This window comes from Bacillus rossius, chromosome 12, assembly GCF_032445375.1.
Source record: "Bacillus rossius redtenbacheri isolate Brsri chromosome 12, Brsri_v3, whole genome shotgun sequence".
Lineage (NCBI taxonomy): Eukaryota > Metazoa > Arthropoda > Insecta > Phasmatodea > Bacillidae > Bacillus > Bacillus rossius.
In genome coordinates this window covers 7,103,701-7,122,735 of record NC_086339.1, presented here as the reverse complement: position 1 = coordinate 7,122,735, position 19,035 = coordinate 7,103,701, and the positions used below count along the sequence as shown (strand labels likewise).

Genomic DNA, 19,035 nt, shown 5'->3' with positions numbered 1-19,035 from the left:
TTAAACCGACTTTACAGACAACCAATTTTTTTTTTATTGGTGACTCCTAGATTTTGTGCCTGGCTCCTAGAGAGATTTAGCAGAGGCCTGCGTTGATGTTGATTGTTGGCTCGGCTCGCCTCGAGTGATGGTTTTGCCGGCGTGCTGCAGCACTGCTCGACGGTGCTCGGCGTGGACACTGCGGAGTGCATCGCCGAGGCCAGGGTCAACGCCGAGGGCAACGGCCTGAGCAACTGCACCTACTACGACGGCCGGGTCAAGGACGGGCTGGCCAAGGTCGCAGAGGCGATCCGCAACAGCAAGACCCCGGTGCTGGTGATCGTCAACGGGTTGTTCTGCGACCTGCTGGACGGTGAGTGGTAGCGTGTCTGGGGTGTTTCTTTGCGAACATGAGGAAGCAATTGGCAGAGGCAAGATTATATGGTGCTGTAGTCTTTCTAAGGGGGTCGTCTGGTTGAGGGGTTCATTTGTGTTTGCGAGGTGGACCGGTAAGTGTGATGCTTGCTGGTGCTTCCAGCACGGTGTTGCCCTAGCAAAAGGCTCTTATGTCGTGCATAGGACAACCTTTGTTTTTTCCTGGCCCTCCTGCCTTTCCTCCTGTGTACACGTGAAGTGCCAAGTCGTAGAACTCCTCGCAATATGATCTTGCCTCTATTGATTGGTGAATGGTGTGTGTGTGGTGAACAATGTTGGTATGCTGGTTATTACTCGTGATTCAAGGTACGTACCATCAGGAGAGACTCACTGTGACTAGTACATTTGCGCTACTGCATGTACTTTAACATTCTGGAATGCACATCTAGTCTTGGTTGTATGGGTTTTTTTTAGCGGCTTATTGTGGCTTATTCCGGGATATAAAAAAAAGTTTGGAATTTGTGAGCAGAATGGTTTGCTTCCTGTTACACACATCTATCTTGTTTTCTGGTGTTTGTTCCATAGAAAAACACTTTTGTCCTTAGTTAAGCAATACAGATGTCCTTAACTCTGTGTAACGTGAACACACAAGATTTGTAGTCAGTAACAGTTTTCTAGATAAAAACTGTTGAAAAATCATTTCCAAAGAACGTGACATATATCTCAGGCAATGCGTCTTGCAAAAGTTAAAGAAGCATTCTTGGGATGGCTACAGGCAGGAAAAATCAGAGAAAACTAGAAATGTCAGTGAATTTCTGCACATTGCAGGGGGAATTGTTTTTTTAAGTTAGTGTAAGTTTGCCGCTGTTCATAACAAATACGTCCGTGTTGCTTGTTTATGTTTTCGCAATTCGCGTGCGAACCTCGTCAACATGGTGAATGACTCTAGTTTGGAAATGTCTCGATTTAGACTCTAAACAAATTTCTTGTCTCTGAATTTTTCGAGAATTTGTGTCTTTGAAAGTGTGAACTAATAGCTTATTGTTGGTGTATCAGAAACACTGAAGTGAAAAAGATGCAAGATACTACCAGATGTGCATATTTCCCTCCTTTTTTTGTGAATTGGCAAAGTATTTCAGGTTTAAAGAATTTGATGAGTACAACTGATAAAATAAACCCTATCAAGAGCAGTAATTTTTTTCATGTGTTAGTGTTTATCTGAAATGACGTCGATCGGCAGGTTTTATAATTGTTATTTATTTATTTACATTTTTGATTGTGTTGTAAATATGGGGTGTTTACTGTATATTTGTGCATTCCATTGTTCATTTCATGTCTGGGAAATGTCAGTGAATTTCTGTAGCCACCCTGCAGTACACAAAAAAAAAGTTGTAGTTGAATAAAAGCCAAAGCTATACTTTGCATCACAATGTTATTAGTTTCTGTGTGTGGCAGGCCACATGTTTGTAAGGTACACGTGTAAAGCAAAGCAAAAGTGACGTATGTATTCTGCTTGTCCAGCTGGCGGTTCATACTGACGTGCATTCCACTCTCTGACGGTAGTGCCTCATGCCGGGCCAAGAGTGCTCGTGACACGGTCATTCTGAGGAAAATTTTCTTTTTTTTTATCACCAACATAGATGTGAGTTATTTGAGGTAGTTTGATGTACCTAAAGCAATTCATTTTCTGTAGCCTATTCTGTCGGACTTAAGTTAGTATTCAAAATCATTTTTTAATAGGGTGCTTATATTATAAAACGAGTAACTTAGCCATAGTTAAGAATTTCTCTCGAACCAAGCAAAAAAAATAAAAGGCACAACTGCATTCTCCGTCATCTTAATATGACTTGTGTACTGTGATCTCAAGTACCGGACCAGTGCGGATAAGGATGGAGGCGCATGACTTTTGTCTCGTTTTCTCACAGCAGAGCTTGGCCCGCCGGGTAGTGATGTCACAGCACACTCACTGGTTTGTCACACCGCGTAATTTGTGTTCGTGTGGTCCTTCAAAATTATGTACTGTACGGTTTGTCTGAAGCTGTCACACTGCGTAGTTTTTTTTAAATAAGGAAACAGAAATTTTTAAAATCATGTGAAATAGACTCAATAGCCTGTCACTGTGCAGTATGACCAAACTAAATTTCCTGTTCATCTTATCTCCCTGACAAATAAAAATAGTAAGGCAAGTCCAAGTGGGAATTGAAACTTCCCTTAACCATGCCTTGTCTCTAATAACACTGGAAAACACTGTGCCCGTGACGTGTAGCTTCTGTGCAATTTTGGAACATTGTTGTTCTGCCCCTGGAGATTTACTAACGTGTTTGGGAAACTAGGCAGCCCAGACTTGCAGCATGTTATTAGTGCTCTGCAGCTCAGCATTGAAGCGAGTCCGACATGGGGCAAAGTGTACAATGTGCACTCGCTTGCTGTGTTGTGGGGCCATTTTACCATAGGGAACTTATTATAATAGTGTACCGTGGATGGTAGAGGTCAGTGTTTAAAATCTTAAATCAATTTAACAGCTTTGAATTGCAGACTTTTAATTTAAATGTTTAAAGTTAATCTGTGAAACATTTTTTTTTTTGCGGCTTTGTTATTTATGTTTGTCTGGCGTTGATAGAATAAATGTATTCTGTAGGAAGCCCTGTGGCATTGTGCATTCCAACAGTCATATGAGTTTGTTTGCTGTGCAGTAGAGGGCCTATATTCTGAAGTTGCGATGAGGAACCAAGTGCCATGCACACTTTTCTTCTTCTTCTACAGCCTTTTTCACAAAGCTTTGCTAGTAAGATTTGGCTCTTTCTCACTGCTGCATAATTTATCATCATCATTCCTTTTTGAAATAAGTATTAATCATTTTTACAAGCAGGATACCAAATGTAAGAGATGGCAGTTTGTTCCTCAGTGATGAAGTAGAGGTGCCTAGTTGGAACAAGACATGATCTCCGACTCCTGATAGAAGCCGGCTTGCCAGTTGTTACAACTCTTTGGTCATTCTCACTCTGTCCACTATTCCATTTTAAATGCCATTAATACAAAAAAAATCATATTGTGAATTAGTAATTTTTAATATCTTAAATTAATTTACAGGTATTGTTTATAATTAAAATTAAGTACAGAACTAGAATTATTTTATTTTAGGCGGAACCGTTTTACATATAAAATCGTCTTGAATTTGACTATTTTATGTTTGATTTTATTTTCAGTGGCATTTTATCATTTTACAGGATCTTGAGTAGGTACGTTGTTTTAAGGTCATGGAAATATTCTGTTTAAGTCTCACATTTTTTATTTATGTTTGAGGATACAATTTTAAAGCAACATTTCAATTTATCAAAAAAATTATTTTACTATGCAACACTGCAGCAGTCATCCTAACTAGTCTATAAATTACAATTTCTGTATAATTTATTCATGATTATTATATGTGCAATTTTAAATATTTATCAGCTCAATAGCATGAATTGTCATTATTGTGTGACAAAGAAAAGGCATGCCTAAATTTTGGCCTGGAAATTTAATGATTAAATAGTTTGTGTTAATTTGTATGATTTTTAAGTAAACCCCAATTGATTTTATGCCTTTATAAATATACTTTGTCAAATTGTAAGTTTTGATAGTGCAAGATGTAGATGATGGTCCTAAATAACAGTGGTTGCTTAAAATTGTTGGTGTAAACAAGGAAGTGGCATCAATAAAATATACAGTGAAACTGTATTACAACATTAACTAGTACTTTATATTGAGAGTACTTTAAACTGAATAGTTAATAAATGATTATCAGCTTGTGGGGATCTGAAAATGTATGCTTGTTAGTGAGAATTCCTGTAGCGTGAGATAGTTGGCATGGAGGTTCCACAGTACACAGATAGCTTTACAGAGGATAATGATCAACAAAAGACAATTGATACTTGTGTGTACCTTTTGGGTTGGTTACTTGTATTTTGAAAACTAACCATTCTCTTTACAATTTATGGCTCTGTTTGTGTTTTTATTTATTTATGATTTGATTTATAAATAATTTGTCATAGATTTTGCTATAAAGGTTATAAAAATTGTTCATAACGAGCATAGGCAAGAACCTTCTATGTTTTGGATGAACTTGTACTTGCGGAATTTTGTTATTTGCATGTAGAAGGGGGGGAATAACTTGATTTAACTATATGCTTAATCTTGCACTTGCTATGCTTAAGCACTGTGTTTTGTAAGACCAGCAAGCAGTTGTGAATAATGTCCTCAAGGGTTTCGGGATAGGAAAAATATCACTGCTGCAAGTAGATTACTTTGCCTTGTGATAGTGTGTGAAAACATATGGAACTTCAGAATGTTTAAAAAAAATTATTTTTTGTTGTATGATCTCAAAAATGTGCAGAAACAGTCAAGATTTGATATAAAAAAAAAACACTGTGAAAAGACAAAGACTCAAGATAATGTGTGTGCGTGTGTGTAAGGTGCTTCAAGATTGATAGCGGTTGTGAAAAAACTTTCCAGCAAGACTTTCCTGTGTATGGGTCAAATGTTTTAAACGTACTTGAGTACTTAAGTAGTACTTGAGCGAGAATAATTTCTTTTTGTCCAGTTATTTGTCATAGCCTCATAGGCATAGGTTTTGTTTTCTATAAACCACCTATATACTGTTTGCTATAATGTATGTTCGATGTGCAATTTTCAGTTTTATGTCACGTTTTTAGTTAGGAATTGGAATGAAACACCAGCTTATATTATTTAAATTAGTTTGTTTTGTGTTGTTTCTTGTCAAAGGTGTTTGTAGTGTAAGTTGGTTGTTATTCATATTTGCTCTGAGGTTTCTTTATATTCATGTCACAACCAAAACAATTCTTGGACTTGTGCTTAAGGAAGTAAGTGCAGTTTTGTTACTGCACCTTATTTCATGAAATGCAACATTTCTGCTTTGTTGGAAAATCTGTTATAAAGAATGCAGTAATGATTAATTACACTGCATCCACAGACGAGGGAACGTAACTTAAATTAAAAATATTTTTCTGCATAAAGTTTGTAACTTGGCTCACAAAAATACCTAGATTTATCTGCCAGAGGCATGTATGTGTTAGTTAAGTTTTTGTGAACATGAATTGTAACTGTGAAACCCAGGCTGAAATTAAAACAAGCTCTGTGGTAATGCAGCTTTTACATGTTAAATTTGTGTTCATTACAAGAAATGTATCACAATGAAACAGAGCCTTTTTATACATGTGACAAGGCTGTGTAGGTGAAAGTGTCACCAAGCATGTATCATAAAATTAATTAATGAACGATGATTGTGTTAAGAATAGCTAAGAATGCTGGAGAAATGGGGACCCATTGATAAAATCAGGAATATTAATGTAGTGAGACGAATACACAAATTTTAGATTTACTAATATTTTGTCTGAAATCGTTAAAAATGCTGTGAGAATAATAATTGTGAAAAATTATTCAGTTTCCCTCTTTTAGGTAGTTGGCTTTTGAATTTTTTTTTTTTTTTTTTTTTTGTGATAACTTAACCCTTTCACTGCTATTGACGAGGGTAGGAGCTCACTATGTTGTTGCTAAGCTGTGTTTGTAGGTGTTGCACCCTCTGTGCTGAACAAATTTTTTATGAAATCATAAAATTCAGATCCTTTTGTTTGATCGCACTGGCGAAGTTAACGTTTTTTATATATAATTTTTATTTTTGGAATTTTATTATTTTCAATTAAAGTTTTTTTTTTTTTAATTTTTAAATTTATATTTTTTTATTTTTTTATTTTAATAACTTTTTGTGTTCTTATGTTATCTTTTATATTGAGGTATATGTACATAAAATAAACCACAAATCTTCAAAAGTTTGCTTTTGTGTGGTATATCTCAAAGCAAGGCACAATACATAGTGAAGTATCACAGGTCTTGCAGTAGTAGCGAGTTTCCTTACGTTTCTTGTTCTTTGTGCATACTATACATTTCCTTGTCATCTCTAATACTGATGGGAAATGTCTTCCGACAAGTCTGGTTGGATGTTCTTTGTTTGATCGCCTGGCACTTTGAACAGTTTTTCTCTCTTTTGAATGTTTTTCGAGAATTTCTCTTATGAGAGCAAGCTGAAATTGGGCTATTGTTACATTTTTTCCAGTCACTGTTTTGTACAGAATATAAGAATTCAGTACTGCAATGTCTAGGAGGTGAAAGAAAACCTTCTTGTACCATTTTACAGATTTTTGTACACTCTCGATACAGGTGATGATCATGTCAGAACTATCAACTGCTCCCATGTTTTCGTTGTAGTCCACGATGCACTTTGGTTTCATTACCTATTCTCCATTTTTGCGCGAAATGTCCATCATATCGGCACTATGGCATGTCGTCAACATGTGAACCTCTCGTCGGTCACACCACTTTAGCGCTAATAATTTTTCAGACGACCTGAAAGTAGCTTCTCCTTTCTTCAGCTTTTCGTCCATTTTGGGCATTTGCTTCCTTGTTTTTCTGACTGTGCCACATGCATTTGTACCATTCCTATGTAGCCATTCAAAAAGGGTAGGACTTGAGTACCAATTATCAAGATAAACAGTGTGTCCTTTTTGTAGGTACGGTTTCAGTAATGTTGCCACAACATTGCCAGATTTTCCTAGGTTCAATCCTGCCTCTTCAATGTCAGACACAGCACCAGTGTAGATTATAAAATCTAGCACAAAACCAGTGTCACAATCACACAATACAAATATATTTATACCAAAACGACTTCTTTTTGAGGGAATGTATTGCTTGAAAGATAATCTTCCCTTGAAGAGCAGGAGACACTCGTCAATACACAAGTTGGCAAATGGATTCATTGCAGATCTGAAGGTCTCCCTGAGACTGTCAACAAGTGTGCGAAATTTACATAGCCTATCACCATTTGCAGGAACTTTGTTGTCAGAAAAATGCAACATTCTCAACAATAAAAGAAAACGGTCTCGGGACATGATTTCTGGGAAAGCTGGTGTTTTTAGAAGAGCATCTCGGGACCAATACTCGTTTATGCTGATTTTTTTTGTTCTTGGCATAAGCATGCAGACAGCTAAAAATGTGTACATTTCCTCCCAGTTGGTCTTTGCCCATTTACTGAGGCGGGAATGCTCAGATGGAGAGGTGCTTTCAACAATGAAATCAAAGTACCTATTAGTTTCTGTAGCAATATGCTCCATAACTGACTTTGAAAAAAAAAATGGTAAAAAAAATCACTAACGTTTTCAGCTTCAGTCAAACAAGTTTGATTACCAGAACTTTTTTCTTCAAAATAATGAATATGAGGCACAAATTCACCCTGTGTCCAAGCTATTTCTTCTGGTCTTATTTTTTTTGCTGTTGGTTCGTATTCCTGCTCTTCATTGCTCGTTTCACTTTCTGACTGAACTAGGGAATCTTTGCTTCGCTGGTGATCGTGACGTCAACGTGGAAGGTCCTGGTTGTGATTTATCAGATTCCCAGCCATCGTCCCTGCTTGAAATGCTACTCACATCGTCGCCATCACTATCTGCAAGCATTGCTAGCAGTTCCTCATTTGTGTATTTTTTTCGTGCCATGGGTAAATACTACAAAGAACTAAATCAAAATTTCACATACCGTTTATACAGAACCACTAAAAATACGATCCTCTTCAAAGAACCAAAATCATGATCAACTGAAACAACTATGAATAACAAGTAGGCCTTCAGTTTACTCCTAAAGAATTCAAAACAGCGCGAGTTTCGTTATTTTTGCGACCAAACAAGACATACACAATAAGGTGTGAAAATATTTCCCGAGCTCGAAAAAACTAGTAATATAAGCGCTATCTATGAGTGAACAAAAAAAAATAACTGTCCGAGTTGTAAAGTACAAACACGACACAATCGACTACTGTTCTCTCGAGCATACACACGCGATGCGACACGTACACACTCTGTTGGGAAAAAAAACAGTTACAGTATCTATACTCTCAAACCTCGAATGCAGGCCACGAAGATCGATAAACACTACATAAGTTACAGAAACGGCCACTAGATAGTGTTGGTTTATAGACGTACGTCTGTAGCAGTGAAAGCGAAAGTAGCGAGACGAATATAGTCGTCCTTCGCACAGGCAATGCTATTTAGATAGGACGGATATATTTGTCCTTAGCACACACAGGACACAATTTACGTACAAATATATTCGTCTGTAGCAGTGAAAGGGTTAATAATTGTCCTCTTAATGTATCAACATAATGTAATTAATCACTTGTGGGGAGGGGGTTGTTCAGAAGCCTACAGTTTTCAGTCCTTCAAAGACTTTGTACACAGAGTTACACTTAAATTTATTATTTGCATCGATGTGTGAAGATTTTTTTCGCACAGTACTCTACTCTGCTTATTTTATTCAGAAAATTTTGGCAGGCTTTTGTTTTATTGGCCAATCCAAAGTGTGTGATGTCTGTTACTGTGCAGTGTAAGTGTACAAGAATAAAAATGTTCCCTATCTTTTGTGTTTGAAATCAGTCGCTTTTCATTTTTGTGAAGATCAATGTTTTTTTTTTTTTTCGTATAAAGTTGTCACGTTAAAACCAGCATATTGTGCTGGTTATAGTGGCCCTGTTATGTAACGTGACCAGAGTTTTTAAGTTCAGATCAGTAGTGAGGGCCAGAATACTGTCATTTCCGTAGATGAAGTTGTGGAAATATTTCAGTTGCTGTTTGTTTACTTAGTTATTTTGTTTATACATGTCTTGCATTTTTTTTTCAGAACTGGCAGTCCTTGAGTTTCTGCAAGTTACAGAGGAAGTACATAAAGTTGCATATATTAAGTCTGTGAGCAAGTTCAGTGAAAACCAGTTGGGGTCTTTGTGTGAACCGAAAAACATTTTGCGACCTGGCCCAAACGACCCCATGCCTTTCTTGCCCTTATATGCTGTTCCATTAGACCTTGGGAATGAGACTTTTACTGCAGTTATGGTTTTGAAGCACGTAAAAGAAGATTTTTTGGGTGAGCTGTATGCTCAAAGAGAAAAATATTCTCCACGCCGTGTTTGTGTAGCACGTTTCAAAAATTACAAACCACTGGCAGGAGCTCAGGTTGGTAGAGAACACTTTGAAAAGCACTGTCAAAATATGTCCAAAACAGAAACTTATTTGCCTGGAAGAAAATCTAGTGAACAAAACTATGGATTCAAGGATTCTGTGGAAAGTTATCGCACTATAGGTATGTCTCCATCGTCTTCAAGCAATAGTGAAGCACTGTATAGCGAAGATGACAGGCAGGACTGGAATAGTGAAAGTGACAGTGAAGGCAGGGATAGTGAAGATGACAACCACAGGTGGGATGGAGCAAGGAAAGTGTGGATGAATGAAGATGGAATGCTAGTGGCATGTGTAGCTGAAAATTTGCCATCTGGACATAACTTGTCACACAACAGCTCAAGAACAGTGTCGCCTAGCACTTCTAAAAATCTGTCTGACAACATAGAGAATAGAAGTGTGTCTCAGAGTCATCCAGATCATTATTGGTTGGACAGTTATGAAGATAAACCAGAACACCGAAGCCATTCAGGTCACCATCAGTCAGTCAGTTCAGAGGATGAAGTACGATTGGAAAGACATTCAGGTCATCATCGACTGGACAGGTCAGAGGAAAGATCAGTGTCACGAATCCACTCAGTTCATCGGTCAGACAGTTTAGAGGAGAAAGTAAGGTCGCGAATCCATTCAGGTCATCATCAGTCGGAAAGTTCATATGATGCAGAGGAGTCACAAAGCATTTCATGTCGTCATCGGTTGAAAAGTTTAGAGAATAGAGCTGATTTGCAGAGCCATCCAGGTCATCACCAGTCTGACATTTTAGAGGATCAAGCTGAGCTACGGAGTCAAATGAGACGTCATCGTTCTGATAGTTTAGAAGCAAGAACAGTGTCACGAAGCTATTCTGGTCATCGGTCGCATCGATCAGATAGTTTAGAAGCTAGAACAGTATCTCAAAGTTGTTCAGGTCATTTGGCAGACAGTATAGAAAATATAAGTGTTTCTGGAAGCCATCCAGTTCGTAATAGCCCAGAGTGTTTAGAGGATAAAACAGAATCTTCAAACCGTCAAGATCGTCAGCGCTCTCTAAGCTTAGAGGAAATTAGTGAAGCTGAAAGTCATTCAAGCTTTGGTCATCCAGAATTTTTCGATGATAAAGATTTTCCACCAGGCCCTCTAGATCGTCATCGATCCATCAGCTTAGAGGATATAAGTGTGGCAGGAAGCAATTCAAGTTTTAATCTAGATAGTTTAGAGGAGAAAACAGTGTTGCCAAGCATTCCAGGTGATGAGCCAAACAGTTCAGAGCATGTAGGAGAATCTATTCCACCTAAAGAGAATACCATTAAAATGTCTTCAGAAGAAAATAAAATTGGTGCAGATATACAGCTCTTAGTTACAGATGACATTAGAGCAGGTAGGTTGGTAGAAAATGTTATAAATAATGACAGCAACATGAAAGTGTTAGGCTCGAGTTTTACAGATGACATAGTTCCACCAGGGACTGAAGATTCAGTGCAAGTCCCACAAGGGGAAAAAGAGATGGTGGATAAAAACATAAATAATGACAAAAAAGAAGTTATAGTGAATGACAAAAAAGATATTGAGAATGACCAAAAAGTAGAAATCAAAAATGACCAAAAAGTAGAAATCGAAAATGACCAAAAAGTAGAAATTGAAAATGACCAAAAAGTAGAAATTGAAAATGACCAAAAAGTAGAAATTGAAAGTGACCATAAAGTAGAAATTGAAAATGACCATAAAGTAGAAATTGAAAATGACAAAAAAGTAGAAATCGAAAATGACCAAAAAATAGAAATCGAAAATGACAAAAAAATAGAAATTGAAAATGACAAAAAAGTAGTAATTGATAATAACAAAAAAGTAGATATTGATGACAAAAATGTAGTTATCGAGAATGTCAAAAAAGTAGAAACTAGTAAGTTCCCAGTTAAAAACCAAAAAAATACCAAACGCCAATCTAAAACACTAAAAAGACATCTTCAAAGGTTAAGAGCAATGAAAAGAGCTGAGGATGCTGAGAGATCATCCTGGAACAAAAATTTTGAACATAACTGGCCACGATACGGTAGAGAAGTTTATGAAGAATACTTTTACATGAGAGATGGTATGCGATTAGGATATCGTTCAGAAGACCGGATGTTAGAGGGTTACTGTATCACTAGAGAGACAAATACAAATTTTCAAGGTTCAGGTCACTATGGGTCTTATATTGATTTTGATGATGATGTAGAGCGAGATAGAAGATTTTGGCCAGTTAGCAATGAAGAGACTGTAGGAATTACAACTGACATGGAAGACTTTCGCTTCAGGAAGATGAGTGGTGCTGCTAAAAGAAACAGGAAAGGTAAAAAACAAACATTTCAGAAAGTGCCATTAGACAAAAAAACACTTCCTGCAAATACTGAAGAACAAAGTAATTCTGGTCAAAAAATCACTCAAAAGTGTGCCAAAGAGGAAACTGTATTTAGTATTCCAGTGTTGCAGAATCGAAATGTTACAGAAACGAAACGGAAAACGGTGATTAAGTCAAAAGGCCAAGCAAGCCTGGTGTTATGTGAGGAAGTAGTGCAGAGATCAGACTTCAATAATATGCAATTTCATACTGGATATTCTGAAAAAATGCCTGTCCCTAATGTGGGGGAAAACACTGGTCATAGCCCGGGTACCAGTGATTTGAATAGTGAGTGGAGTATGATGAAGCAGTCAGGATCTGTCTGGGGAGGCAACCCACCAATACAGAACAAAGCTGAAGAATTCTTTAAACAAAGTCTCACATCCCTGCTGCAGCAACCTCCTCCGAACAGACATGAGTGGGGCACAGCATCAAGCTTGCAGCAGTTACACTTAGGGGCTCCAGGAAGTGATCTGCAACCTCAACAGGCTCAAGAACTCTTCAAGGTAAACCTCACCACAATGTTGCAGCAACCTCCTCCAAACGTATACGAGTGGGGCACGACACAGGGCCGGCAGCCATCGAGTGTAGAAGCTACCAGAAGTGATATGCAACCTGTACAAGGCCAAATTGTCCTTCCACCCATGCAGAACCAAGTTGGGTTTCCACCTGCACAGGGTCACAATGCCATTCCAACTGCGCAGAGTCACATTACAGTTCCTAGTTCTTTTCTAGAGCGCATTCTTTCTTTAGCTGGTACAGATGGCAGTCAGAATAACACAGCGCAAAGTAGTAACCTTTGTGCTGCGCCACGGTGGACTACTGCGTCAGGCATTTGTGGACAGAACGCTTCGGGATGGCAGGGTGGCGGGCAACAGAACCTTGCAGTGCCATCACAACCTATTGAAACAACGCAATACACAACTTGGTCCAGCCAACGTCCTGAAGTGTACGGTCCAACGAGAGAGAATTCTGGAAGTGGAATGTCAATCTCACAGCTGTTTCAAGTTCAAGGGGCTATTTTGCCTTCTGGGCAAGGTGGTGTAAACAGGATTGAAGCATCTAGTTCGGCTCTTCCTTCTTTTAGTGTGCCGCCCCCAAACTTGGGGAACACTGTGCAACAGCAACCCTCCCAGCAGTTCCAGCCACATGTCAGTATCCCGCCACCATCGCAACCACACCCACACCCAGTTACCACTAGTGCAGCCAGTACATACCCCTTTGGAGATGTGTCATTTGCTTATAGTTCAGGCACAATGCAACCCTTGGGCACAAATCCACAATGGGGCACAATGCGACCTTCTGACACACTCGCTCCTGGCTCTAGCACCGTGTCTCACTCTGGCAACACTGGCCGTGGTGCGCAGCAAACTTTGGAAGACAGTTTTTCTAAGATGGGCTATTACACAAAGCGACTCTCAGAGGACAGTTTGTTAATCACTGGTCCTGGCTTGAGACAACAGTCTAGAGAGAGTGTGTTCAACGCCGGCTCGAGCACAAAGCAGTGTTCTGGAGACTTGTCATTCAACCGTGACAGTGGTGGTGCTAGACGTTTGGAAGAAAACTTGTTTGACAAAGACTTTGGCAATGTGATATCCACTAGGCACAATTCATTTGATAAAGACTTGGACACTGTAAGGCCGTCTGGAGGCAACTCCTTCAACTACGGACACGACACTGTAAGATCGTCTGGAAACCAGTTGTTTAACTATGGCCATGGCACTATGAGACCCTCTGAAGACAACACTTTCAACTATGGTCATGGTACTTTGAGACCCTCTGAAGACAATTTGTTCAACTATGACCACGGCACTATGAAGCCTTCTGGAGACAACTATGGTCATGGTGCTCTCTTTGGAGACAGTTCACCAAACCGTGATACCAGCAATAAGCGGCACTTTAGAAACGTTTCGCCTACCCCTAGTCCTAGCATGAAACGCTTTAGAGACGTTTCACCCGCTCCTGATTCTGGTATGATGGGCACCACCACTAGAGGAGGGTCACCCATTTCAAATTTTGGCATGATGCAACGCTACAGAGACAGTCATCCAGGCTTGCGAGGCTTCAGGGATGTGTCGCCTGATGCTGTTTCTAGTATGCATACCACTAGAGAAGAATCGCCCATCTCTAATCTTGACATTATGCAGCGCTATAGAGACATCTCTCCTTCCTCTAGTCCAGGCTTGCGAGGCTTTAGAGATGTTTCACCCACCGCTGGTCATGGGATGCTACACTTCAGAGACGTTTCACCAACCCCTGGTGACTTTTCATTTACCCGCGGCAGAAGCATGACGAGGCACTCCAGAGAGAACTCGTTCTCTTCTGGCCCAGACGATTATCTGTCTTCCAGAGACATGTCTATTAATGCCAGGCGAAGCACCATGGGACGCTCTGACGACATGGCATTTGACGCTGGCCTGGGCGGTATGCAATCCTCCCGAGACTTGTCATTTGACCGCGGCGCTGACATTGAGCCATCCTCCAGAGACTATTGGTACAACATTTAAACAAGACATATGACACCCTCAGGCGTTCTTTCCTACTGTGGCCCCAGCAGTGTTGGGCATAATCAGCTGTTATTCTTGTTGGTGTAACATATGTTATTGTATGTGTGTGTTGTGTATGATGTTAATGTAATAGTTATTTTTTAGAGATGTAAAGTAATTGATAATGTGTTATTTTCAAATTAATGCAACTGTTTCTTGCTGTGGCTAGGAAGTATTTTGTAAATTGCAGGTGTGTTTTAAATTATTGTGTATAAATGAAAGCAGAATTTTCTTTTTTGTTAAAGTTTTGATGATGTTTATCCTAGTGTCGTGGATTCCAGACAGTAAGGCTGTGTTTGTCATGAACACAGTTGTTTATTAAATGGGAAAAGTTTGGTGTGCTTTTTGATGTTAAAAGTGAATTTGTGGTTTCTCCATAAACACCTGAATGCTAAGACCAGACTCTAAAATTTAAAAAAATAATTATTTGGTTGTGTGATTCAGTTGTCAGGATAGACGTAAGTTATCCACAGTGATCTAGCTTCATTTTCAGGTGACTGGTCTTATGGCTTACTCTGGCAATCAAAAAAAAATTTTTGGGGTGGGGTGTTAATTCTATATTTGGAATAGACAGTTGAACAGCTGTGAATTTTCATCCCTCAAGTTTGAGGGAAAGTGCAAAAATTGTGTGTAAAATGTTTCATCATGCATTTTGGAAACATTTTTGAGCCCGTTTTGTTTGTTTTCCTGTTACCTGTTTGTAGACATTGTGCTTTGAAATATATAAAATTGTCATGTCTGCATTTGATTTTTTATTTGTGCAGTATCTGTATATGTTTTGAGTGATGTTTTGTGCACGTCCTACGAAGTGCACAGTTACAGTTTTTGGTCAAGTTTACTTAGAAAGTGCAGTGGTGGATTTTGCATTGATGACTGCAAAAGTCTTGGTTGGTGGTTTGTTAGTGTTTTATCTGCATAATCTATGATTGATTGAGAAGTGCTATGCATTCGGCCAGCCTATACTGTGACCTAGAAGTGCAACCTCTAACTGCCAGGTTGCCTGGGCCCTCACGATAACAAAACTGTGTACGTGAACTTACGGACATGCCTATAGTGCAATCCTTGTGAGAAGTCCCTCGGTCATGAAGATTCTGAGCACAATGAGCTTCAGTGCATTTAGCAGGGGAACTTTTGCCCCTTAAAAAAAAGCTTAGAACTGAAAAGAGTTACAATTTAATCAAGCATAATGTAGAATTTTAACCGTTCATTCAGTGCTCAGTGTGAAGAAACTACTGGAAGGAGGTCCACAAAAATTAATAGTTTCTGTATTTTGGTAGAGTGAAATAATTTTAAAACTGCATTAGTGTGAATACTGAATATTGGAAGTGCATTGTAGTTAAATATTCAAGCAGAGTTGAAATTCATTCTTATTTAGATGGGATTTGATTATTGGTTGAGAGGGACTAATTTTTGGTAGTTGTTCCGTATCACACATCCAGGTTTAATCCTTGATCCTGATTGCATGATCCTGTGGTACATAATGCTAGTTGTTTTAATTTAGTACGTCAAAAGATCCTGGGCATTAATATATATTGCAAGACAAACAATGTTAGGAAGTAAAAAAAAATTCTGATTTTTATTTGATTTGATAATAAGATCATAATTTATCGTTACATCACAATTTTTTATATTCAGGTTCTTTATATGTACTAATTTAAAACAGCAAGCATCGTGTACCACAAGATCAATGAATTTAGGATCATGCCATTAGGATCAAGGGATAGACTTGGATATGTGATACAGAACTTTTACCTGATTTTTAAATAGTTAACCATTTTGAGTATATAAATTAGTATTTTTCCTTTTTTTTTTCTATGGAAATAAATTGCAAGTGTACCATGTTTTACCGCATAATTGTAGCACTGTTATTTTACATCAAATTTTGGGGAAAAGGGGGTTGTCTGTAAAGTCGGTTTACGGACAATAATTTTATGTGATGTCATATAAAATTTTTTAAATTGCTGCTTTTAAAAAGCCCGCCTTAACCTATTTGATATTATAGAAGATTTTCTCACACGGTGGTTGGCAGGTTCTTGCACGCTCGGCTCAGGCGGAACGTGACAATGAGTCATGCTTTTTCGTGCGTGCAGCCGGCGTTCATCGATTTATAAGACGTTATCACATCAAAAAAATTCTTGCATAAAAATCACATATTGTGTTTGGTCCCCCTGTTGGATTCAGAGCCATATGTGTAAGTAGCCAACATGACCTGGCCAAAGATCACAGGACAGTATTCAAGTTGCAGTCTGGTGGTGTGATGTTAGAATGAGAAAATACAGTAATTACCGTAAAGCTCTTTGAAGACGGTCCCGCACAATATGTTTTCCCATCTAATGCAGTCAAATGTTTCGGTCCTGCCATTTTCTCCATAAGATATACGTAGGGGCAGGCATTTTTCGCTAAAAGATCTGAATGCGTATAAGACTGCAACAATGTGTATGCGTACCTGTGGTTTCTTCCTTGTGATTGGCGGCCGTCTGTGAGAGAAGTCGTTGCCTTATTTGACAGAGCCACTAAGGATGTGTTTGCTTCCGCACTGAATCACTGTGATTGGTGGAGTAACAATCGATATGTGCCTGGGAGAAACTCACCCAATCACGAAACACAGACGGTGCTACAGTGTTTTGACTTTCATCTAGTCTCGAAATCTTTTAGCTAAATCTGCATGCCCCTAGATATACGTAATTTTTTTCTATTAATGCAGTGCCTAAATGTTAGTTTACCATATCAAACTATGTTTTTATTTAAGTTGAAATCCATTGTTCGTTAGAATATTACAGTTTACTTATGTAATTAACAGAAATAAGTTTTCAATGTGTAAATTCTCTTTTAAAGATTATTTCAAACCTTATAACCTTTATTTGTTCCATCGCTGCTGTGTAGCATATATGAAAATGAAAATATAGCCGAGCACTAGTTGGCATCATATGTTTGGTTATGTTGATGCCTATATAGAGTGCACGCACTTAGTCTAATACCAATAGCGCGCTGATTTCATGCAACTCATGTGTCTGTGTCGTACCAAGTAAACTATCTCTTTTATGTGTATGACTATATTTATGGGTACGCTACATTGTTCCACTACACTGTTAGGTCACATTTTTCATGTTTAATTAAGTTAATAGAAAATATGTTTTTGTTGAATGACTGATTAATTTTTTATTGTGTGGCATGCTTTTGTACTCTATGCGTTTTAATTAAACGTAATTTCAATGCAACAGTTTTGTTGTAATAAAAAATTAATCTCAACAAAAATGCTTTTCTCGCATAAAAATTGCACCCCTACTTTTCAAACTTGATTAAGCATTAAATGTGCAATGATTATGCGATAAAACACAGTTTATGAATGCGTAACTATGTGCAAGTTTATAAATAATTATATCTTTAATTGCTATCGCAAGACATCACTTAAAATTAGTAGATATATATAAGGAAATCAATATCTTATGTAACTTGACAATCAAAAGCTGGGTTTAATGAGATCCTTAGTGATCATGAAACACTGTTGAACTGCTAGAGCCTTCCCAGAGTTATTCTCCGTTCACTCTTAGCTGAGTTCTGAAATAAACAAACACCGCCGTATCACTGCGCCGCGTCAGCAAGTGATAGGCTGAATTCATCTGGCGCGCCAAGCACTAGTTGCAACACATACACTTCAGTACAGTCGGTGCTAATAAAATAACGGAGACGTAATATAACAGGAAGCACCGTAGCACTTTGTTCAGCGTAGGTGGTTCATTTGCGAAGAAAAAACTATGTTCTTTACGCCTAATAACCGTCTTCACAAAATCATCACAAGTTTTTATAACAGGATACTCAAGTTTCCTTTTCTTCCCGGAAGATGTTAATGTCCCGTTGTCCTGTAATTCTTTCCTTGCACGAAGCACACTGATCTTCGAAACACGCCTAAATTCCGCAGTTATAAACTCGCGATATCGTTCACACGACAATCCGGATATTTGTCTGAAAATGTTTTAAAAACATTCAACACAATAATTTTCTGTGCACGTTTCAAAGGCTTTCCCGTTCTGTGTTTTACAAAACTCGGTCCGACGTCAGCCATAACAAACCGTGCGCGCGCGAATCCGAAATGCAACTGTTGCGCCGGGCATCAACTGTACACTGTACAGTACCTTTTGTCTATGCCACCGTACACATGGCGTCTGCTAACATAATTGTAAGTAAATACTTGCTGACACATTAAACTGTATTGGAAATTAATGATGAAACGCTATAATGCTATGTATCAACAATTTTTATAAAAAAAGGCAATGTAAAAATACTTACAAATGGTACGTAACCAAGGGACTATTTCTTGCGCACGAATAATGTGCGCGGCGGCCGGCAGCCAATGAAAAGTTTGTTTACAAGAGGCTTTGTTTATTCCAAAACTCAGGTAAGAGTGAACAGAGAATAGGAACTAAGGTTGTTATATTCCCCAGGGGACAGCTGGATTAAGGCCTCGTGTACTAAGTACAGAAAACTGTTAATTTAGTGGCTTAGACAAACATCACGTTGTTTCAGAGTTAAGCTGTCTCATTAAAAATCTCTGAAACTCCTAAATTAATAAATTTTGCTTGTTTTAAAATTAGTTTAATTTTATATTTGTAAAAGCACCAATTAATTTTGCTTGCTGATTTAGTTTTTTTTTTTTTTTTTAATTTATTTAAGTTACAGTACATTTTGTAAGTTTATTGATGATGATTTTTGAGAATTTAGGTGTTTACTG

At 38.2% G+C, this 19,035-nt stretch overlaps 1 protein-coding gene across 2 annotated transcripts in view; it reads left to right on the top strand.

Moving 5' to 3' along the window:
* Positions 1–19,035, top strand: part of LOC134537450 (uncharacterized) — an 80,225-nt gene that overhangs the window by 45,773 nt on the left and 15,417 nt on the right. The window contains exons 8-9 of one of the 2 annotated variants that reach the window (XM_063377900.1): positions 151–352; positions 9,073–15,049. In XM_063377900.1, coding sequence (XP_063233970.1) covers positions 151–352; positions 9,073–14,267 — 5,397 coding nt within the window. In that variant the 3' untranslated portion in view covers positions 14,268–15,049. Of the gene's footprint in view, positions 1–150; positions 353–9,072; positions 15,050–19,035 lie in introns of those variants that run through there. The other variant, XM_063377901.1, reaches the window with a different exon arrangement.